The 24858-nt window shown below is 44.1% G+C and overlaps 1 protein-coding gene across 5 annotated transcripts in view; it reads right to left on the reverse strand.

Moving 5' to 3' along the window:
- Window positions 1-24858, reverse strand: part of ZDHHC3 (zDHHC palmitoyltransferase 3) — a 103849-nt gene that overhangs the window by 9602 nt on the left and 69389 nt on the right. For all 5 annotated transcript variants that reach the window (XM_081933368.1, XM_081933365.1, XM_081933364.1 and 2 more), the window contains 4 exons: window positions 14634-14758; window positions 11347-11443; window positions 9413-9494; window positions 4002-4132 (listed from right to left, as the gene is read on the reverse strand). In XM_081933368.1, coding sequence (XP_081789494.1) covers window positions 4002-4132; window positions 9413-9494; window positions 11347-11443; window positions 14634-14758 — 435 coding nt within the window. The remainder of the gene's footprint in view (window positions 1-4001; window positions 4133-9412; window positions 9495-11346; window positions 11444-14633; window positions 14759-24858) is intronic.

A 24858-nucleotide genomic window follows, 5' to 3' on the forward strand; every position in this document is an offset into this window, starting at 1 on the left:
CAATATAAAATCCAAACCAACTATGATTTGAGATCTTATTTTGTGGCATAGTGCTAGCTTGCAAAATTTATCAGCTCTATTTATTTATAAATTACTTCAATGCTTAAATATTTATATAATCATGGACTACAATACAGAAACGTTGAACAAAAATAAACTAAAATAAGCATATAAATGTAAAATATTTATAAAACGCAAAATCATAATATTTAAGCATGTCTCAAATTTTAAAATGTCTGGAATGTAAATTTTGGGGGTTGGTGTTATATTTCCCAACTACTACACTAAATCTAACTTCTTTTACACATATCTCAGCTCTGGGTTAAAAAGTAAATGAGCAATGTTTAGTGTCACCCAAATAAGATGAAAGAGGTGGAACAATTAACAAACGCTGAGCATTGTGCTATAGTATACACACAGTCTATGAGCAAATGATCTACTGATTCTACTGTTCTTCTAGAGTATTGCCCTATTTTCTATACAGCACTAGAATAAGTTGTTAATTATTTGCTAATATGCTGTTCTAAATCCTAAAACTAAGGATGATTTTGGTGAAAGTTATATGATAAATTAAGAACAATCAGCCAATACTAAGGCTAAGAATCAATTTAATTTAAAACAAAGACTAAACATGGTAACTAAATCTTTACTGAAACTTTAAACAATCTAATCTCAAATCTTAAAATGCTATAGGGTCAAATCTAAGAAAGGGAGAGAATACAAACTAAATTTAGTTTCATAGAATAGCCATTAGATTAAAAGAAAGCTGCAGAAATATCCTGGGCTTCTATACTTTAAAAGAAACTCAGAATTGTGGCAATAGTTCACTGGACATTTTGGGCTAAGTTTGATGTGTTCTGCTTGGGCTGCAGAATAATGAAACATAGTTTGATACAATATAGTAAAGTAAGATTAACCATAAACCAGGTACAGAGACCTCTAATTTCATTTCATGCAATAGTAGTGCATACTTCTTAGGGTTACTGATGCTTCTACATCATACCTTATAGCACACTGGATTTTGCCATCTAAAAACAACCACAGTAAATTTGAGAATGCCAAAATCTTTTTGATAAAACTGATTTTTAGCACCCTCCCATCCTACTCCTATCAATTGTTTCTTAGTCTAAGAGCATATAAATATGTAGTACAGGCCTTGAACAACTTTCCCTCCATCAGCCAACAGATTTAGTCATCCTGTGGGCAAAAAAAGCAGGCCAATTTCTGGCAATCAGTCCTTTTATGGTTCAATAAATAGTTAAGTAGAATGGGAAAAAGCAGTGTTTAAGTGAAGGTACATGAACAATTGAATTTACTTTTTTTAAGGAACTATAGTAGACTCATTTAATTTTTCATATCTGAGTAGGATATAAACAGTGAGGTTGTAATATGCGCTGGATACCCTGCTTGATCAAAAATACAAAGCAGACAATTTTATGAATTATCTTTCCAAATTGGATGAATAAATAATACAGTGACATTTCAAGTAACACATGTGTAAAATGATATAGGGACAGAAGAAAATAATTCATTTATATGTATACACATATAAGATTCTCAAATGCAACCAGGAAAACGATAACTGGTCAATTTACTTTGAAGTGTACTTCAATGTAAACTTTTGGAATCATTATAAATGATGACAATGCCCTTGAGTTGACTTCAATTTATGATGGCTTGCTCATCTACTAATATTTTGGAGAAAATGTGGAAGCTGTTTGTCACAGTCACCTTCTGGAAAGTCAAGTCCACATCCCTGGAATTTTGGCGTAATCTTAGCCATTTTAATTGTTTTCAGATATCTGAGGTAGATTAGATGCTGCCACCTGCCTTCGTATAAAACCCAATGGCATGGTCACATTTCAAATTTTGTGCAGAATTCTAGTATTCCCGTCTCAAAATAAGAAGTGAAATGAGATAAAATAAAATAAAACAAATAAAACAAAACAAAACAGTGGGAAAATAAATAACATCAAAATAGCCACCAAAACAGTGAAGGGCTATTTTTTTATTATGCAAAAGCTAAAGAATTGAAAATATTTTAGTTCACAAAATAGATGAAACGAAAACAAACATCACAAAGTAAAGTATTCCCTAAAGATGGCTGTATAAGCATCTAAATTTATAGTGTTGGTTTAAAGGGACTGTTGCAAACTGCATTGATATACTGAATTCTTTTGTTCTTTTGCCATGTTCCTCCCATTTAAAAGTGAGACTGATGATGGACTATCTTTCTTAGGTATAACACTGGAATATATGAAACCTATTGCTATTAAAGATTTTCTGATTCTGATGCAAAATAATTTCTATTCCATTTTAACATAATATGCCATCTTGAGACCCTTTGGACTAAAGTCTTCCTTATTAAATTTCTACAACTGAGAACAACATAGACAAAGAACATTTATGAAATAGTATACCCAGATGACACACTGGTTATGGAAAATGGATTATTTATATTAAAAATAAAATAAAAATTTAATAAAAAAATAAGAAAGAGAAATCTCAGGGGGGACAGTCCTTATTCAGTATTCAGAGTTTCAAATATATAATTTTATTCACAATTTAATCTCATCTTAGTTTGCTTTCCAATACCTTAAGTATCTAATATTATAACAATCCCATTGTAATTTATTTAAATCTATTAGTTATATTGACTATTAATACATTTTCCATACTTTAGATAACTTCTTTTAACTATTAATTCTTATGTCTATTCTCTAACTACCAGTAAAAAGATTCCCAAATTGTATAATAATCAGTTTGTTCTTTCTCTTTGATAGCCAATTGCACTTTGGGCAATTATCTAAAATCTTTCATTCTCTTTCTTCAATAGAGATATAATTCCTCATTTTTCAATATAAGTTACTTGAAAATGAATCTAGAGAAGATTATTACAGAAAAAAATCTAAGGAGGCTTCAACAGAAATAAATGACAATATGTTCCATGAGGTTCCTCTCTTATAAGATGCCAATCTCAACATCTTTATTTTGGTGAAAGACTTGTACACAACATGACACCTATGGATCTCATTTCAATGTACATAATTTTAATTATTTCTTTTGTAAGAAAAATAACAAAAACAATGATTAGCTATTTGACTTATCATTTCAGGATTCTACAGAACATGGCACAAAACTATTGGTGAAAACTATTGTAAATGTGAATGCATAAATCCATGAGAGTAGGTTTCTTCCAAACCTCCTTCAATTCATGAAACAAAATAAACAGATGACAACACTGGCTCAATTTGTTTGGATCTCATATCAAAAAATATCTCTTTTATTCCTACCTGTTACCCCAGGCAACTTGATCACATTGCACAAAATAACATAATTTTCTATTGGGTAGGAGCCAATAAAGAGAAATAAACAACAACATTCATGGCTAATCAAAATTGATAAACAGATGCTAAAAGATGCCTGATCCACTTACATTCTAAGCCAGGTAATCACAGTTTTCTTTCAGGTGCCATTAAAAATACCAGATACTAATAGTAGGTAACAATTTTTCTTTGAAAGAGAAGTGGCACTGATTAATGTTGAAATGTACAACAGCTTTAATTGCTAAATCATTTAATTGTAATTCAGAAATGGTGGATGGCATGTCCTCTAGATATGTACAAAAATATACTGTTCAAATTATCTCTGTATGTCACTAATGTGTATGTTACTATTTAATAGAACAACAGGAACACTAAATAATGAAATTGTAGAAAGTTATCAGCAATGAATATCCACATTTTATATCCGCATTTGACCTATATCAAACTTTCCAAACAAATTTCCCACCTCTAAATTAATTAAGTGTCTGGAGAGCATCACATTAGGAAAAAAATTACTAATATTTTTATTTTATGAAATCCAATTGCTATTTATAAAATATATTTTCTATTGTAGTTTGGCACTCTCATATTCTTTTTTGGACAAAGACAATGAAATCATGCCAAGTGATTCTTTTAAAAAAGGAACAAAATAATCAAGAGACAGGAAGTACTCACTGTTTCATCAGTGCAGATGGAATGTACCTGTGTTCCAAACATTACAGATGTGAAAATGAGAAAAAGGAGAGCCTCAAAGCACAAGAGGATCAGAAGGATCACAGTAGTTGGTGGAGAGAAAGAACTGCACTCTGAAAATGTAATATGAAAGAGCATTTCATATTCTAGCAACTGAACCAATGATAATGCTGCCTTTGTACACTACTTAGAGTTGCTTATATTGAGTAGTTTCTAAGTTTATTCAATTATAAAAGAGATTTAATTATTCAGAATTATTTATAAGCCACCAAATTCCAACATCTGGAAATTAGAGTTATAGAATTCTGAAAGCCAGCAGTCATACATACAAACTTTAAAATGTAGCAGGAATAAATACAGGTACTCTTCAACATACAACAGTTCACTTAGTGACCATTCAATGTTGCAACGGCACTGAAAAAAGTGATTTAACTGTTCTTCACACGACCATTGCAAGGTCACGTGATTAAAATTTGGAAGCTTGGCAATTGGTCCCTATTTCTCATTGTTGCATTGTCCCTTGGTCATGTGATTACCATTTGCAATCTTCTGATAAGCAAAGTCAATGGGGAAACCCGATTCACTTAACAACCACTTACCTGCTTAATAATTGCACTAATTCACAACTATGGCAATAAAGGCCTTAAAATGGGGCAAAATGTGTCGCTTAGCAACAGAAATTTTGGGCTCAATTGTAGTCATCAGTTGAGGAAGTCTTGAATTATAAGTTATGCTGTAACTGCAGGCAAGTTCCTTTTCACGGCTTCCTAATCTAAGTCCAATCTGTTCTTGATCTTTTATGCATCTTTTCTTATAAAAATAATTATCGTGTTTTCCCGAAAATAAGACAGGGTCTTATTTTCTTTTGACCCCGGAAATATGGCTGTGGCCTTATTATCGGGAGAGGGGGGCCGAGCGCGAGACTTCCTCTTCAGTTTCCAAAAAACGGCGCTGCCAAGCAAACAAGTGAAACTGGCTGGCTATGACAGCTCGGGCTCATCAAAAAAAAAAAAAAAAAAAAAAGAGAAAGAGAGAGACAATGACGGGAGACAAAAGAAAGGGAAAGTGGGGGGGGAGGCGCAGTTTAATGCGATATTCAATATTCTGCAAGGCACATTTCTTGCCCTGGGACTTTTTCCCCCCTCCTCCTTTTCTTTTCTTTGCCAAAAGCAGAGCCACACCAGCTGGACAGAATGGAGATGAGGTGGGCAGTGTACTTGGGAGGCGGAGGGAGACTGCTGAAGAAAAAGAGGGAAGGAGGGAAGGCTTTGACTTTCTTAGCACCTCTCCCCTCCTCCAATCTTCCCCACTCGTGCAGCCTCCTCCTCCTCTACCTCTTCCTCTTGTAGAGGAGAATAAATAACATTTGCCGCTACTTGCAAGGGGGGCTCCAAACTCCTCTAAAAGCCTCACTGCGCACACGTAGTCACATGCCTACCTCACCTAGCCATGCCCACAGAACCGAGAAAATTTGTTTTGCCAGCTGGGAGGCTGGCACAGAAGCCTCGATGTCCCGCTGCCGTGGCTCTCGGAAGAAGGAGGCAGGGATGCTGGCTTGGTTCTTGCCTCCCTTACCACTCACCATTGCTCGCTGCTTTCCCAGCAAGCCACCCAGCTAAGCAGGGCAAAAGCCTCACTGCTACTGGATGACAATTGTGGCGAGAGCTGTCAGTCAGCGTGGAACGCCCTACATCCGCCAAAGTCGGCTCCCAAAAGCAAGGAAAGCTGAAAAGCCTCACTGCTGCCCGATAAAAACTGCATCAATAACAAGCTTCTCTTCTCATCCCACCACCCTGTATTACCCTACCTTTTGGATTTGGTGAACTTTCGAAAAGCCTGCTGTCTCTTGTCACGCATGTGTTTAAGTAGTTTGCGCGGGGGGAAGATTTTAGGGGGAGGCTTATTTTAACCCATGTGCTGAAAAGCCCAATTGAGCTTAGTATTAGGACATGTCGTATTTTCGGGGAAACACGGTATTAGGTGCTATCCTTTCCAATATAATTTAATGTCATCAAATAAAAAATGAAGCTCTTAATCACAACTTATTTCACATTGACATGAGATTAAGTTTCAGAATGAAATGGCAGATGCTGGAAGTAAAATAAGGCATTTGGAAAGAAGGAATAGAAATAGAAACAAAATAAAATCTTCCTTAATTTCTTTTTCTAAATTTTTCTGTGTGTTGTGATTTGCATTCATAACGATTATGCAAACAAGAGATTCCATGGTACTTTCTACATAGTATTGTTTCTTATAATTTTAATTATGAAACATGAATTTACTTTTAGCCCACAAACATTTTTCAACTTTGATATACAGAATTTTCATGTCCTGATTTAAAGGTGAATATTGTCTTTATCACTGTTTTATTTATTAATTCTTGCTTCCATTGACCATTTTCAGCTACCATACAATACACAAACATATCTTATTTCACAATAGTCACAATATAATTCTTCAAGGCTTATTGTTTAAAAAAATGGTATACAGATTCATAGGCCATCAGTAAACACAGGTCCCCATACTGCTTTTGAGGATGTTCTGGATTACAACTTCCCCATCACCTCTGGCCAGAAAAAGCATGATTTCTCTATAGGTTTTGTTCAGGGGTGGGTTTCACATTTTTTTACTACCGGTTCTGTCGGTGTGGCTAGGGGGCATGTGACTGAATGGGCGTGGCCTACTTGATGTCACTCACGCACACGTAGTCATATGCTTACCTCACCTAGCCATGCCCACAGAACCGAGAAAATTTGTTTTGCCAGCTGGGAGGCTGGCACAGAAGCCTCGATGTCCCGCTGCCGTGGCTCTCGGAAGAAGGAGGCAGGGATGCTGGCTTGGTTCTTGCCTCCCTTACCACTCACCATTGCTCGCTGCTTTCCCAGCAAGCCACCCAGCTAAGCAGGGCAGGCGGGGCCGCGGCTTAGCTAGGTGTAGCCGGAAGGGAGGAGGCAGTAACGTTCCATCCTGCGGGGGCAGTGATGGCAAGCGGTTAGGAAAGTAAGCCCCATGCTGTGGGACAGCCAGCCTCCCCTCCCGCTGCACCCTTGCCTTCCACACAGAACTTCTGTTGGTGGGGTGCTTCCCATTTTGCCCCCCGCGCGCACCTCCCTACCACTTCTACAGCAAACAGTCCATGTCCCCCACCCCCTACACACACACACACACAACCCGCGCTTGCCACGGTGCTTCTTTCTCTTTGAGAGCTGCCTTGCAAAATATCAGAAAATTCCACATTTTACAAGGCGGCTCTCAAAGAGAAGGAAGTGGAAATGGCACTTCTTTGCAGCAGCCGAGGCTAGAGCTGTGTTGCGTCCCCCTCTGGCTTCAGCTCTTCTGAGGAAGTGCTGCCCCCGCTTCCTTCTCTTTGAGAGCCACTTTGCAAAATGGAGAATTTTCGGATATTTCGTGTCACGCTTTGCAGCTAGCCAAGCTCCTCATGCACCTCTTCGGGGTGCTGGACTTCTTGGACCTCTTTCCTCCTTGCCCCCCCCCCAACATCTGCACTGATGGCAATTATGGCTAAAAGGTCTTTGGCTGCCCTCCCTTTTGCAGAAACTCCTCTTGCTGCGGAGTTGGGATTGCTCTGTCTTTCCTGGCTTTCAGCTTCTCTTGTCCGATTATCTACTCCTGCCTCCCCCCTCCCCCTGCACAGTCCCAGTTGGTGCTTGGAGGAGGGGGGGATTTTTGGCTTTGCAGGGCTGAGAGGAAAGGGGGAATGATGAACAGGCCCTCCAAGGCTGCCTATTCTTTGATGTTTTAGCAACCAAATTTCCCCCCAAACAGAGGATCCTCCCCCCCAAAATACTGCAGGGCAGAACAGGATGGGCACAACTGGGCAACGTATGGGGGGGGGGGGGGAGAGGCTGCAACAGCTCCGCTGTGAATGGAGGGAGGAAAAAAGTTCGGATTCTCTCTGCTGCAGCACTTAGCACTGAATGCTGTGGCAGAGAAGCCAAACTTTCCCCCCTCCATTCACAGTGGAGCTTCTGCTCCCTTTATGGTCCCCCCTGCCCACCCCCCAGGGGTCAAAGTACCTGAAAGGAACAGGCAGGCTGCCGCAGCTCCTTTCCAAACAGGCTCTGAGTCCCTTCTCTTCTTTCTTTCGGCAACGGGAGAAGGAAGAAAGTGCTCTGGGAGGGCAAGCAGACATGCAGGGGCTGCTGCACATGTGCCCGCCCCATTTCTGCCCCTGCCCACTGCAGGGCGATCCAAAGAGGCCAGGGTGGAAGGCAGCCTTTTCTGCAGCAGCATCCTCCCCTCTTTGAATTGCTCTGCAGCGGAGGGGGGGGAGGGGGACTCTGCCTTTGCAGAAATGGAATGGGTGCATGTGCAGCAGCCCCGGGATGTCCACTTGCCTTCCCACAGCATCGGCGCCACCGTCACCCCTCTCAGTCCCAGCACGGTGTCTGCGTTTCCACCAAGGGTCGCCCGTCTACCCACTGGCCAGGCCGGGCTGGACGCCGACCTCAAAAGGCAAGTGGGCATGGGGGACCACCGGTAAGGCCATGTGGAAGGCAGGGAAGTATGGCAAGACCACAGGGAAGGGAGTAGGCTCCTTGCTCCCTTCCCCGCAGTCCTGCCATGCCTTCCTGCCTTCCACTTGCCTGTCTTTGCAAGCTGGCCATGTGGATGCCAGGAAGGCCATGTGGAAGGCAGGGAAGCATGGCAGGGCCACGGGAAAGGGGGCGGGGGCAGCTAGCTAAACATATTCGTAGGCTTACCTGGAAGACAGATCAGGGGTGCAGTGTTTCAGGCAGGCAAGCTGCAGAGCAGAGACTGGGCGGGGCGAGCGGTGACCGGGAAACTGGTTCAGGGGAGTGGCCAGGCTGCCATGCTACCTGTTCGGAAAGGTACGCCAGATTTTTACTACCTATTGGGCCGAACTGGACCGAATAGGTAGGAACCCACTTCTGGTTTTGTTCCAATATTGCACTTTATTTCTATTCCCACACAATTTCCGCCCTGCCCCACAGTCTTCTTATCTTGCAATAGGGGTCAACAGGATCCCTGTAGGCATATAAAGTAACGATGCAGCAGGGGAATTGAAAGAATTATACACTTAGTTTTTCTAAAGAAAGTTCAGGGAGAATTATTAATGGAGACCATTTCCTGAGTTCTAACCATATTCATGATAAAGATAGAAGGACCACAGTATGGGCACTTCTAAGTGATCAGTCTACTGTAAGTCAAACAATCTATTTTCTTTAGAGGAGATATGCTTTTTTTCCTCATGGGAAGGAGAGAAAAAGGAAGCTAAAGACAATGTTATAAAATTATGGACAAACATATTATTGGCAAATATGTAATCACCCATTCAAATCTCTTTTGTGAGGGTTATACAACTGTATACTGATGTTTTACTTTCAAAATATTACATTGCCAATACTCACTTGTCCAGTCTTCTTCCAAACAATATAGGAAGTGGAATCCAACCATGATTAGAGCATGCAAAGAAATTAGTGCTATATACATCTGAAATAGAATTTGGAATGTTAAGAAAGACAGATTTAAACATTGAATAAGAATGTCCTGACTGCTGTAATTAGTCTATGCCCAGACTCCTTCAGAGCTTTCCTTTTAGAAGGGTCTTATATTGTGCTTTCAAATGCTTTAAATAGTGAGTGTGATCCTCAAAAGGGACATTTTTACTTTTCCTGTACTCCATATTATATATCCTTTTTAGTTGCATGCAATCTCTATCAAACCACTTTTTATTCTTTGAAACCGGCCTTTTGGAGTGAGCTAGGATTCTGTTAGTGAGAACCGATTTCAAATTTGATTAAAGTTTCAAACCCCTCTAAGTAAGATCCTTCAAACTTAGAGATGTACATAGCTCTATGGTTTCTGGAACTAACATCCATTTAGTAACTTCCTTTGCATTTTTCTCGTTCCATTTAATTTTTACCTGAGTATTTTGGCTCCCTAACCTGGGTAGGTAGGCTGTGCCTGCCCTCAGAGATTTCTGGCATAATGTAAGAGTAAGGATTATTGAACCATGATCACTTTTCAGTTGCAAGTCTACCTCCATATTCTGTACTGTGTTTTTCCGAAAATAAGGCCTAAACAGAAAATAAGCCCCAGCCTGATTTTTAGCGTGCTCCTAATATAAGCCTTACCCCAAAAATAAGCCTCGGGAGCAGCACTGGAAGCAGCGAGAGCGTGGGGGCTGACAGTTTCCGGCAACAGCCGCAGCCCGCGCAGCACAGGTATGTTGATTACCTGTCCAAGCAGCAGACGAGGCAGAGGCAGGGGGAAGGCATGTAATCCAGATGTGCTGTCTGGACTGCAGAAAAGCCTAGAGTCAGTGGGCGACAGCAGACGGTTGGTCGCGGGAGACTTTCCTTTGTGTAGTGGCACTGGTAGCAGATGGAGGTAGAAGTGCAGGGGGAACATAGATGATCCTGACACACTGCACAGCCGCAGGCAAGCAGAGAGATAGTGGGATGGAGTGGTTGGCTGGCCACAAGAAGCTCATCTTCACGTCTCAGCTTGCCTGTGGCCTTCACAATGCAGAAAAATGACCTGTCTTCCCCCTGCACTTCTGCCCTTCTGCTGCTGGTGCCACCACGCAAAGGTGAGCTTGCTGCAGCTGGCTATCTGCTCCAGCCCACCAATTCTCAGATTTACCACAGTCCGTGCAGTGCATCAAATCACCTGTCTTCCCCCTGCACCTCTGCCTATGTCATTTGCCGGTGCGGCTGCATGAAAGCAAGCCTCCCTCACCCAGCCAGCCACTCTAGCCCACCGATTCTCAGCTTTCCTGCACGTCATCTCCCGATAGCATGCCTCCCACTGCTGCTTTGATAAGTAATCAACTCACCTGTGCTGCGCAGGTACCAAAGCTCCCGACTGTGCTGACCAAGGGGCTGGCGGGCTGCAACTGCTACCGAACACTGTCAGCGGTGAGGCCTCTTGTGCACGCACTGGGGCAAAACATTGGCCTTATTCTGATTCTATCTCTATCTCATTCTGATTCTTTCTCATTCTGATTCTTTCTCATTCTGATTCTTTCTCTCTCTCTCATATTAATCAGACTACTTTGGTGAAGGAATATGATACAATATTAAGCAAATAAAATGGCTAGAATTACAGCTTGTGATTTAAAGTCCAGTAATGTACTTTGGAAAACCATATTTTGCTGGCTGATTATATTTTATAACTTGTTTCAAGCATCTTGTAGTTTCAACAAGTAGCTACGTTTCTCACAAGTATCTCCTTTTGATTAGTTTTGGAGGAAGTGTCAAAAAAATTGAGCAAGATCTACTTGAAGTTCCAGGGCCAATTTCAATAGTTACACAGATCACTCACTCAGTGAATTACTTACTGTAAACAGTACAAAGTATTTCTGGTTGTTCTCTCCTACACAGTTATTAACCCATGGGCAGTGGTGATCCATTTTCCGTATACATCTTTTGCAAACACTAAAAGGAAATAAAAACACCACAAATTAAAATATAATCCCATCTACATCAAGAAACTGATCTTCTATCGATATCAAACAGTGGAATAAATATTTTCACTTTGTCAAAATCTACAATGCCTTTTCACACACTTTTAGATTCACACTGTCATTCAAAGAGCCCTTTTTGCTGGCAACGCAAGCAGTTGCCCAGCTCAGACCCACTGCGCATGCCCGCGCCTCCCGCCAGCCAGATGATTTTTGAGTATCTGGTGTCAGCAGGAGACGTGTGTGAATGTGTGGTGAGTAGAGGGAGGTTGCAGGTACATGCGGGTGGGGAGGGGGGAGAGCGCGCATTCATTCACGGCTCTCCCATGCCCCATTTTTGGCGCTTCCCCACTTCAGCCCCGGGCATGCACGGGCGACCCTTGTTTTGGTTCTAGCAGACCTCCCTGTGAAGACGGGCTCCCTCCTAACGGGAGAAGTTCAGCACTCAACCTTGACTTGAAGTGGGGAGCCGCTCTGGATTTTCATTCCCCAAACGAGTTTGCCCCACTCAAAGGGATGGGGGGTGGCCAAAAAGAGAGTGCCAAAGTCATCCCCCAGATGAATTATTCCAAGCACTATGAATCACATGTTCCCGTCGAAAGAGATTAGGAGTTCTCCCTCCCATTCCATTGCAGGAGAAGTGGCCAGACGGGTGGGCTCTCTCAGCTGCTGCCGGGTGAGCATAACTCTCTAAAAAGCCGGCTTGCCTCTTCTTCGCACCCCCAAGGAGGAATTGCAGAGAAAGGGGCCAGGAAGGTGGCGGCGCTTGGCTGCACGCACGTTTGCAAGCTGCCTGAAGTTGAGTCAGCTGTTTTCTAGAAAGAGGGGACAGGGGACAATGGCCATAGCTCCTTCACGCCTTTTTCCATGTGACCTTTTCCTTTCTTGGGTGTGCATGTGCCTCCTAAGTGCCTTTGGCTTGAAAAATGGAAGCAGGCGAGATCTCCACCGGCTTCTTTCAAGTGATTTTGGTCATTAAGATGGGCCACGATCACCTTTTCTTGCTCATTTCCTCTGCCTTAAAGGGCGACGTGGATGTCTACGTGTGTGTGGACTCACGCATGAATGCAGTTACTTGAGCTCGGCAGTAATAGCGCACAGGGTGCACAACTTTCCAGAAAAAGCCCCTCCTCCTTCTTGCTCTTCTCTGGACCTGCATCGCCAGATGGCCGGCTCAACTTCAGGCAGCTTGCAAATGTGCCTGCAGCCAAGCGCCGACACCTTCCTGGCCCCTTTCTCGGCGATTCCCCCTCGGGGGTGGGAAGAAGAGGCAAGCCGGCTTTTTAGAGAGTTAGCCTCACCCGGCAGCGGCTGAGAGAGCCCGTCCATCTGGCTATCTCTCCTGCAATGGAATGGGAAGCTGACTGAAGTTGAGCCGGCCATCTGGCGGTGCAGGTCCACGGAAGAGCAAGAAGGAGGGGGGTGTTTTCTGGAAAGGGGGGGGACACAACAACAATTGCTCCTTCAGTGCTTCCATCCCGCTGCCCCTTCCCCTAGCCATGTTGGACTTGCTTGCCTCCAACCACACTTTGTTACGCTGTTTGTTTTCACTTAGCTGCCACTGGAACTCTTCAAAGTCCAACATGGCTAGGGGAAGGAGCAGCGGGAGGGGCAGCTGGCCGCCCAGCAGCAAATGCTGCCTTGCTCCCTTGAGCGCCCGAGCCAGCCAGTCACTCTTGACTTTCCCCCTGCCACTGCAACTTCCCTTCTGGGGCAGCAGAGCTGTGCAGGAGGAATGCTGGAGAAAGAAGAGGAAGGATTAGGAATCCTTGTGCGCATCGCCGCCACCTCTTCTTTACCACCCCCCTCCCTCTGCCTAATTTGGATTGAGTCCGAAGTGGTTTGTGGAGGGGGGAGGGAGAAGCGAGGCCCCAGAATAGCAGCAGCAGCAGCAATAGCTGCAGACGGAAGGGCTGCTCGAGTGCACGGGGAGGCAGGAAGGGAGGCAGACGCGACAGGTCGGCTCCTCCTCCTCCTGCCAGCCTCACTCTGGGCAGCGTCCAGCATGGCAAATTTAAGGGATTTTCAGGGCTTAATTTGCAAACTAGGATGCATGGTGTGGTACTGTGCGTGTGGTGAGGACACGGTCGAGCTCGGCTCAAGCTGCTCTGAGATTGCAAGCCACCGTGCTGATACTTGGGATGTTGCTTTTTTCACTGGCCCTGCAGGGCAAGCCAGCTTACGGTTCCCAAGAGGGGCGGGCTGCATGGGCAGAGCGGAGCATTTCTGTAAGGGCGGCATGCCAGCAGTAGTCCTGCCAGCTGGCATGGCTGGCTGGACGGACGCTGCCTGGAGTGTGAGGGTGCCAGGAGGAGGAGCTGCTGCCACCTCTGCAAAAGCAGGCCATTTGTGCCGGCAAAGGTTGGACCAAAACGGGGGGGGGGGGGAGGAAGCATGTGTGGTAGGTGTGCGCATGTGCATGGGGAAAGATTCATGGGGGTCCGCACATGAGCAGAGGCCACACATTGCGTTATGGGTGCTGGCACGAGGGAGTGTTGATGTGCGTGTACGTGCATACTTTTGGCATGCAACAAGAAAAAGGTTAGCTATCACTGCACTAGGGCTTCGGTCGAGTTGTGAGCAAGGGGTTCAGGAAAAGCCCAAGTTCCATCAGTAACCTTTCAGGGTCCATCAGGCGCCTGGGGCGGAACCATCTAGTTAGTTCCACCTCCCTGCGGCGAGGGGTAGCTGTATGGAAGTCAAGCCTGATGAGGAAATGATCAGACCATCACAAAGGTTGAATAGAAATATCCCCTAAATCTAGATCATTCATCCACTGTCCAGAGACAAAAATCAGGTCGAGAGTGTGTCCCCTGTTATGGGTGGAGTCTTGAATTAACTGAGTTAGGTCCATAGACGTCATGGAAGCCATGAACTCCCGAGCTGACTCGGATGCCAATTCTAAACTACCTCATAACTCAAAGTGAATAAATTAACATATTACAGATTAATAGATGTACAAACCTGCTTTTTAAAGCAGAGTTTGAAGATGTTACAAAATTTAGTTCTGAATATATTGAGTTTTGCAACACAATTAAAACAAATCAGAATGCAGAAATGTGCTAAAATCATTTGAGTGATTCAAATGCTAGATTAATGCTGATGCCACTATTTAAGTACAATAGTAACATAAATATATCATGATGGTGATGTATTTTAATTACCTGCAGTGATGTGCTCTGTCCGGTTTGATACTACAGCATTTCGGACACTTATAAACTACTTGTCCTGGCTTCAGCTGTAAGCTCTCTATGAATTCTTTTGTGGCATTACCTTTGGGCACTGCACCCTAAAAATGAAAAAAAAGAGTGCCAGAACACTGGGTCACAATCAGAAAACTCAGGAGCCCCTATTATAGACATAGATGAATTTAGGAAAGCTTAATGACAATGCATGTGTTACAAAGGTATGGCCCTTTGAACCTGAAGCTAAATGTGCAATCAAATAGTTTATGAACATGTGGCTTAGTGATAGTAATTCCAGTCCCAATTGCTGTTCTAATATGAGGACTACCTATGCATGCAAGGCATTCCATGCCTAGAATGCTGGCCAGAAATATATGTTTAGTGTAGATACACAGATATGAATCAGATCAGCTTTGTTTCAAATGTAGACCACAATACAGTTACTTTGGATCAAAACATTTGGGGAGAGAAAAGTAAGAAAAAAAGTGATTAAAGCTTTCCCTGAAAATAATGGAAGAGGCTGAGGGAATAAAGGGAAGGCTCTCAAGAGATTAGGGTAGAGGTGGACATTCTGCAATGAAAGCAGTGAGATCATTGAGAAACTGGTGCACAACTATGTGCAGCAGTTAATGGTGGCCCCACGTATCCCTAGGAGTAGGGGTGATAGCCATCAGTTTCATCTCAAAGAAACAACACTATCACTTTGGCATCCTGGTTTGCCTAAAATTCAGAACAAAAATGTGGGAACTACAGCCAATCTAGAAAAGTTCAGAAGAACTTTTCAGCTTAGGTTCAAAAGGCAAGGTACATTTCTTGGCCACATCTAAAATCAACCAAGCAAATTTCATGAAATAAAGACAACTTGCTACATTTTTAAAAATGCAAAAGTTATGTGTTTTACAAAATACATTACCACCTGAAGAAAGCTATGCTCTATGAGGAAAGGGGAAATAGTCATTTCAATACCATTCACTTTACATATGGCAGATATGACAAGAAAACAGTTTATATCAGAAGTGTCAAACTCAATCTGGTCCGGGGGCAGGACTGGAAATATCAAAGGACTGGACCGCTATGCCCATGCCTGCCAAAAAGCCCCCCCCGGGGGGGCACGTGGGGCCTCCACGCAGCTAGTTTTTGGCCTACTGCAGCAGGACTTGATTACAATTCTGTGTCCTCAAGTGATATCCTGATCTGGATAGAAAACAAGCAACATCGTATGTTAATACAGTTTAATGCCAGATTTTACAAACTGTAGGTCCATTTAATCCTCCAGATCCACCCCTATAGACCTTAAATGCAAGCTATGTAATGCAAGAAGCCTCATAAACAAAATGGGCATTGGCTTATCTGAGACGCCCTTTTTCTGGACAGGTGGAGATAGCATCCGTGCATAGATTATACTCGTATACTAACCAATAGGACTGAGTCTGATATCTTTAAGACATGCCTTCTCCTGTAGCTCTACCCAGCTTTTTGATGAATATGAAGCCAGACTGACGTGTAAAAACTAAATCATATGAGGCAATCTCTCCCACTGACACCAAACCGGACAAAAAAACAAACATCAGGGCAGGGCTGGATGCTGTCTCCATCTATCCAGAGAAAGGGTGTCTCAGGTAAACCAACACCCATTCTCCAACATTGGTGGAGACAGCATTCATGCATGGGACATACCAAAGCTGTCTCCTGATTACAGGTGAGATGAGGGGCTGGATGAATCTTACTCTCTGCAATCTGTTGTAACACCCGCCTTCCAAAAGTCGCCTCGGTCGATGCATACTGGTCAATTTTGTAATGCTGAATAAAGGGAGAAGGTGAAGTCAACGTGGCACCTCTGCACACCTCCTCCACGGGGGACTGGGTGGCCCAGGCCGCTGAAGTCGCTGTGCTTCAAGTGGAATGGGCAGTGATCTGGCCTGAGAAACCTGCGATTGTAAGGTGTATGCTTTTGCAATACATGCCCAGATCTAGCGCCCCAGAATTGATGACGAGGCTTTCCGTCCTAACAACTCTGGATGGAAAGTAGTAAACAATGCCTCCGTACGCCAAAAAGGTTCTGAGGATGCAGATGCGTAGGGCTCTACGCACATCAAGAGTGTGCCACTTGTGTTCTCTGGGGTGAGACGGGTGCGGGCAGAAATTGGGTAGAACTAGTTCTTAGGACCAATAAAAAATGGAGTTCACCTTTGGGATGAACGATGGATTGAGCCTCAGGACCACCCTATACATGTGAAAAATGCACAAGTCTTGCCTAATAGACAGGGCAGCCGGCTCCGAAACCCTCCTAGCTGAAGTGATAGCTATCAGGAAGACCACTTTGAATGACAGGTAATGGAGGGACGTTTGTCTCAGAGGCTCAAATGGAGGTTCCGTGAGCACTTGGAGCACCATGGAAAGATCCCAGGTTGAAAAGCGATGCACCACAGGTGGGGAAAGGTTGGTGGCTCCCCTCAGAAACCTCCTAGTGAGGGGGTCGTGTGCCAACATGGGGGCCGCACAGCGTAGGACTGAAAAGAGGGCTGCTACCTGTGTCCTGAGTGTGTTAAGCACCAACCCTGAATTCAGACACCCCTATAGAAACTCCAATTTCTGTGGTGTAAGGGCTTGAGATTGAATGATGTTCCTGGAGCGGTACCTACTGCAGAAGGCTTTCCAGGTGGCGTCGTATATGTAATTGGTGGAATCTCGCCTGGATGCCTGAATGGTCCCGAAGACTGATGGGGTCTGGATGAGAGAAGGATCCATGTGTCAGAGACGAGGCTTGAGTGGGGAGACACCACGGTGGAGCCACTGAGAGAGCCTTGAGATCTGCGAACCAGAGGCAGCACGGCCAAAAAGATGCTAGGAGAATTAATTCCCCGTGTTCCTCCAACATCTTCTGAATAACCCACTGAATGAGGGGGAGGAGAGGGAAGGCATAAAGGAGGCCTTTGGGCCAAGGACATTGGAGCACATACACCCCCTTTGTCCCTGAGGTTGCGTACCTTGCGAAGAGGCATGGAACCTTCCTGTTGCCTCTAGTGGCGAAGAGGTCAACCGTGAGAGGGCTGAAGCGGCTGACCAGTGACCGGAACAGTTGAGGATGAAGTCCATTCCAACTGGTCCAGGTGAGTTTGGATGGGCCAATCAGCTGTTGTGTTGGTCTTGCCAGAGACGCGTTCGGCCCAGAGGAGATTTGTCTCTGCCCAGTGACCCAGGCGCATGGTTTCCTGCATCAGATCCTTGGAGTGTGTCCCCCCATGGTGACTGACATGGGCCTTGGTTGTGATATTGTCCGTGAGGACCAGGACATGTCTGTTGACAACTGCGTCCTGCAGGTGGAGGAGGCCCAGTCAATCGCTTGAAGCTCCAACGAATTGATGGTGTGGCGCTGCTCCGTCTGAGACCAAAGTCCCTGGGCCACTTCCGATCCCAGGTGTGTGCCCCGCCCAGACAGACTGGCGTTGGTGATGAACGTAACCTGTGGGGGGTCTCGGAATAATGACCTCTGTTTCAGGACTGGAGAATCCCACCACGCTAGGGACTTCAGAAATTCTGGGGGGATGAGAATTGACCTGGTTAAAGCAACTGGTGTCATCTTTTTGGTGTGGCAGCAGGAGCGATTGGAGAGGCCGGCTGTGGAGTCTGGCCCATGGGACTACGGAAAAGCAAGACACCATCTTGCTCAGGAACTGAGAGAGCACAATCAGCTGGGCTCGATAGTGCGTCCTGACCTGCCGGACTAGACTCTGAAACTGACCTGATGTTCCCCGGAAAGATGCCCTTTCCTGTGTCTATGGTTGCTCCTAAATGGAGCAGCTGTGTTGTCGGGATCAGATGGCTTTTTCCCAGGTTGATGGAGAAGCCATGTTCCCTCAGTGTGTGGAGCGTCACCTCAAAGTTCCGTGTAGCTTGGCCAGGGGACCTGGACAACAACAGGATGTCATCCAGGTAGTAAAAGATTCTAATTGGGGGGGCTCGCAGATGGGCCACGAGCGCTGACAGAAACTTGGTAAATACCCTTGGAGCCGAGGAAAGGCCAAAGGGGAGTGCCTGATATTGAAAATGTCTTCCCCGATAGCAGAACTGCAGCAACTGCCACATGTCTGGGTAAATTGGGACATGGAGGTAGGCCTCTGTGTGGTCCACCAAGGTCAGATAGTCATCCCTCCGGACGCCCACCAAGATGGTCAGAAGGGACTGCATCTTGAACCGTCAGGAGACAATGTGATGGTTCAAGGCTTTCAAGTCTAGAATTGCCCCCCAACGCCTTGGGGACAATGAACAGAAGGGAGTAAAACCCTTGTCCCCGCTGATCTTCCAGGACCAGTTGAATGGCCTGGATGTGCAGCAGGTGTTGGATGGCCTGGTCCAAAAGGCATCTCTTTCCCTGGTCCCATGAGATGGGACAGAGGAGGAAACGCCTGGGGGGGGCGGAGATAAGAAAAATTCTAGTGAGAGGCCATGTTTCACCGTCTCCCTGACTCGGGCGTCCATTGTGACTGCCTCTCACTGGTCGCCAAAGAAGGCCAATCGACCACCGATGGGAAGGTTGTTCTAGCAGTCATTTTTGACAGCGGAAGGGACGATTGGAGCCAGTCTCTCAGTAGGGTTGTTTGGGCTGATAACGCTGTCCTCCTCTGCCTGACCTGTCCTAGTGTTGGCCCTGTCTGTTGGAATATTGGCAAGTTGGACGGGAGAAACCATAGCCCCTATCCAAGCCTCAAAAGGGCAGCCTACACCTCCCTACAAAAGGGAGGCCTTGGACTCCGACTTACGGAATTGGGAGGGGAGAACTTTTCTCTTATCTTTAGACTCTATCAGCATGGGTTCTAGAGGAGCCCCAAAGAGTTTATCCCCAGCAAACGGAGTGGAGGCTAGACACCATTTGTGCTTAGCGTCCACCTGCCACTGCTGGAGCCAAAGCATCCTCTTGGCTGATATAGAGGAAGTTATGGCCTTGGAGACAAATCTGGCCACACATAGAGAGGCGTCCGCCAAAAACTACAGGGCCGCCTTAATTTTGTTCAGGTCTTGATGGGTCCTAGAATCAGATTTAGAGAGCCATTCCTGCAGTTGTGTCAACCACAGGAGAGCAGCTATATCGAAAAAGGAAGAAGCCATCGAGGCAGATTGATGGCCCTTGACCAAAATCTGCTCAGACCTCCTGTCCTCGGGTTTCAGAGTTTCCTCAGGGATGCTGGGAACCACCATGGCGAGGACAGGGCAGCTACTGCAGCATCTATAGAGGGAACCTCAAGCAGCTTCGTTAATTCAAGACCCACATTAAAGGACCTCTTCTCTTGAGAGGTTGGGAAGGTGCCTGACCCTGGAGAGGTTCATTGCCACTGGACAATGTCCAAATAGGGGAAGGAATTACCTCCTACTAGACTACTGGTTCAGAAAACATTAGGCCAGCAGAGGTCACCGGGGTGGAAGGACCTGCTTGGGCAGCCTGAGCTGATTCCAACTCAGCCACCTTTTGGGCCTTCAGGAGGAGGGAGGCAAACATGGAAGGATGAAACAGCCCCCCCCCCCCCCCCGTGGTGGACTGAACAGTTTTGGGACCCTCATCTGCAGATAGTTGTGAATCTCTATGCATCTCTTCATCCTCAGAAGAGGAACTGCTAGGGGACCTGGAAGGCTGTTTGTCCGATGTGTTTGGTGTCACTGTAGGATGTCTGGCTTCCCTGCATTTGTGCCATCTGCTGCGGCTGGCAGATGAGGAAGAACTTTGTTCTCGGAACCCTGTAGCAATGCCCTGCTGAATTGCCTCCAAAATTCTGGAAGCCATGTCAGGTGGCTGCTGAGCCAGGTAAGACATGGGAGGCCTGGGTCATAGGGAAGCCCTGGTTTCTTGGTTGCCTTCCTCTGCAGCCTCTAGTTCAGATCCCTCACTGTCAGGGAACAGTTCCTCCATTGGGAGAGGTTCTACCTCCTGGATGGAACTAGGAATGACCTGAGGGCTAGTGATAGTCTGTAACAGTTGCTCTGCTGCCCTCTTGGCTGCCTCTCTTTGGGCCTTTTTGAATTGTTTGTCCAAGGCCCTCTGGCACCTATCCTCATCCTTTTTGGAGGTTTTGGACTTCCCCTTGGATTTCCCTCCCTTCTTTGCTGGTGGACTGTGCCTCTGTCTGATAAATCTGACTCCAGAGGTACCCTCAAGGGGATCTTCCAATAGGGGGGGGGGGGAAGACTGTTCCATTCCTGCTTCCATCCTCACCAAGCAAACCTGCACCTAGTTTTGAGTCTAGCCAAAGGAGGTGGAGGTTGGTTGCACTAGGCACTCCTGGGCCTGGTCTAGACTGGGGCCTCTTGGGGAAGTTTGAGGTCTAGGTACTTCAGGGCCTGGTGGTGAAGCTAGTACTCCTGGGTCCTATTCGATCTTCAAGGCCACCGGGTGGGAAGCAGGGAGGTAGAGGGGAGACTAAGGGGGTGCCCCTCTATGCTCAAAAAGCATGCTTGGGTCCAATGGTTCAAAAAACGGAGCTCCGGTAGTAATTCAAAATGGCAGCCACCTCGTGGTGATCTCAAAATGGCGGCTGCCTCCTCCGCATCTCTGACGAGGCTTCCTAAAGTTTTGAGCCTTGCTGGGAACGATCGCCGCGCTCTCTGCCCTCTCCACTGCTGCGCACACCCCCCAGGGCAATTTTAACTCACAGAGGTCCAGAGCCTTGATATGATGCTATGGACTGCTCCGGAGCCGCACTGGGTCGGCTGGCACCATGTGGCAGCTCCTAGAAACTGTAGAAGCCTCAGGGGACAAAAGAAACCTGTTTGAAAGAAATCTGCAACAAAAAGGAGAATTTAGAGAATTTTAGCCAATAAACCAGAAGGAATTGAAGAAGAGATTTATTCATACGTCTAGTCCTTTGAGTATACTGAGTCACAAAACTGGGTAGAGCTGCAGGAGAAGGCATGTCTTAATGATATCAGACTCAGTTCTATTGGTTAGTGTAAGAGTATAACCCATGCATGGATGCTGTCTCCACCAACCTTGGAGAATGCTTGAATTCCTCCTGCTGCTAAATATGGCCCAATTCAATCTTATTTTTGTCTGCGATACATGGTTGAATGTATCCTTTCCAGACTCCATTACCACATTAAATGACAATCATGCTTTCCGGCCTGACTGTGAAAACTGTAGTGGAGATGGTGTTGCTATCTTCTATAAAAAGTCCCTAGATCTGAAAAAAGATTAATGTTACACAGGAGCTTTCTCTTTCGGAGTCCATTGTCTGTGAACTGTCCCTAAATACCACAGTTTGTTTCTTGCTATCTTACAGAGCCCCTGATTATCTCCTTGGTCATAAGGACAAGCTAATTGCACTACTAACGTGGGCAGCTTTCTGTCCGCACCCCCTTATCTTTCTTGGTAACCTCAATTTGCCTCTTATTAATTGGACCCTAAACGAATGTACAACTGAACCTATACATGCAACCCTGTTTAATTCTGTTATAACTCTGGGACTGGATCAATTGGTAACTAACAACACTAGCTCAACAACTGCTTAGATCTCACCTTTTGCAATAGTTTAAGCTCAATTTATGGTCTACAAGTTAAAGAACCTTTTTCCAACAGTGACTACAGCATGATTTTTGTCTCAGTTTACGCCCTGAAAAGAGGGTTATAATAATGGGACACAAATAATAACTTTAAAAAAGCAAACTATGATCTCATAGTCACTGATCTCGCATCTCTTGATTGGCATCTTTTGTTCACTGGTTGTAATACTCCAGAAGACCATTATAACACTTTTTTGCTCGAAGTCAATAGTTATTAATCTATACGTACCCTTAATAACCCCTAAAACAAAACAAAAATTACCCATAATAATAAGAAAGCTTCAATCCAAGAAAAAAATCTCTGGTGAGAAAACAAAACTGGCTACGTAGCTAACTTTAAAAACCGCTACAAAACCTTATGTTGCCAAATAAAGTCAGAATGTACCAATCACCATTGCGAATAGGAGGAGCAGCTGCTACACTCGAAATGTACCCAAGCCTTCTATAATTTCATAAATGCCAAATTTAGAATCAAAAACCATCCCACCCCTAAAAGATCCTAACGGGGAAGACTATAATGCTGAAGCTGTAAAGGCTAACTTCTTCAACACGTTCTTCAGTTCAGTCTATGTCAACATTGAGCAGGCTGAATATGTCACACAGGTAAGCCAGTTTTGCGACCCATACCTTGTCACTTTTGATTTATAGTCATGTTTTTAACTATCATCTTTGTTTTCCCTAAATTTATTTTAAACCCAGATACTTGACCATATTGATTAATTATGTTCATTAGACCTACAGCTGATTTCCCCGGTTGGGTTAAAGTTACAACCAAGTCATCCGCGAATGCTCGTACTCTGTATTCATAGTGCGTAATCTTAATTCCCTGTATGTCATCTGAGTCACGTATTCTATTCAGCAATAATTCCAGGGTTAAAATAAACAATAATGGAGATAGGGGACATCCCTGTCTTATTCCTTTTTCAATTTTAAAAGATTCTGTTAAACTACCATTAACTATAATTTGTGCTGTTTGTTTCTGGTATATTTCATTAATAGATTATGTAAAGTACTCTTCAAACTGCATCTTTTGTATTGTTTTCATTAAAAACTGCCAATCCACTCGATCAAATGCTTTCTCCGCATCCAAGAATATAAGCACTGCAGGGATTTGGTTATTCTTCCCCAAATACTCCAATGAGTTAACAATTTGTCTTACATTATTTTTCATTTGTCTCCCATGTATAAAACCAGATTGATCATTGTGAATCATTTGTTGTATAACTGACATCAACCTATTTGCTAGTATTTTAGCCAAAATTTTATAATCTGTATTGAGTAGTGATATAGTTTTTTATACTATACTATAAAGCCCATAGTTTTTTGGCTGACTGTGATCTTGATCTTCTTTCGGAATCAGAGAAATAAAGGCTGTTCTCCAAGATGGTGGTACCCCTCCTATTTGTATTTTATTAAATAGTTCCTTAAGAGGTTCTACCATTTCTAATTGTAAATTTTTGTAATAAACCGTCGTCAGTCCATCTGTGCCAGGGGCCTTACCAACTTTTAACTGCTTAATTACCAGGAGAATTTCCTCCGTGGATATAGGCTGATTCAATCTTTGCCTTTGCTCATCTGTAACTATGGGGATATTCTCTTTCTCCAAATATCTATCTATATCTAAACCTTGTATTTTATCCCCAGTATACAGTCTCGTATCAAATTCTAAAAAAGCCTTTTTAATCATATCCTGTTGATAAACTTCTTTACCTTTGTACTCTATTTTCTCTATAGTACGAGACTTGTTTTTTCCTTAACATGTATGCTAACCTTTTACCTGGTTTATTTGCATTACAAAAAGTATTGTGTTTAGTATATAACAAATTAGTTGCTACGTGATCTGACATCAACATGTTAAATTGCCCTCGTAGTAAAGTAATTGCTTCTTTTGTCTTCTTGTCATCTGGGTTGGATATTAGTGACTGCTCTTTCCTTTTTATCTCTTCTTCTAGTTCCCTTCGTTTTCCCCCTTGTCTACGTCTAAATAGGTTATTCAAGTTTATTAAAACACCTCTCATATATGCTTTACTTGCATCCCAAATCATTTCCATGGATATTCCCTTATGCATGTTAAAAGCAAAATATTCTTTCAGTAGTTTTTTACATTCTGTAACATTTCCCTCATATCTAAATAAATTTTCATTTAGCCTCCAAGACTTCCTAGATCCCTCTCCATATTCCAGTTCCATCCACACCGGGTTATGATCTGTTAGAGTTCTCGGACATATCTTTGTCTTCTTCACCCTGGAAGAAAGATCGTTCGTTATTAGTATAAAGTCAATTCTAGAAAAGGATTGGTGCCTATCAGAAAAGAAAGTGAAATCCTGTTCTTTAATATTCCGTTCTCGCCAAATATCCCTCAGTTCCATATCCTCCATCATGTCGCAGAAGGATTTAGGCAATCTTGCTCGTTTGAATATTTTGCAAAAGTCCCGTATCTTTCATAATATACAATACTCCATTCCAGTCACCCAGTAATATACACGATCTATAGTTCCATTGTATTAATTTAGTATGGAGCAACTTGTAAAATTTTTCTTGTTGTTGATTGGGGGTATATACTCCCGTTAAAAGTATTTTCTTTCCTTCTATTTGTCACGATGTTAAAAAGTTTGCTAGGCCTGAACTGACTGAACTGACATTCAAGAGTTAAACT

This window comes from Natrix helvetica (assembly GCF_964273705.1).
Source record: "Natrix helvetica genome assembly, chromosome: Z".
Taxonomy (NCBI): domain Eukaryota; kingdom Metazoa; phylum Chordata; class Lepidosauria; order Squamata; family Natricidae; genus Natrix; species Natrix helvetica.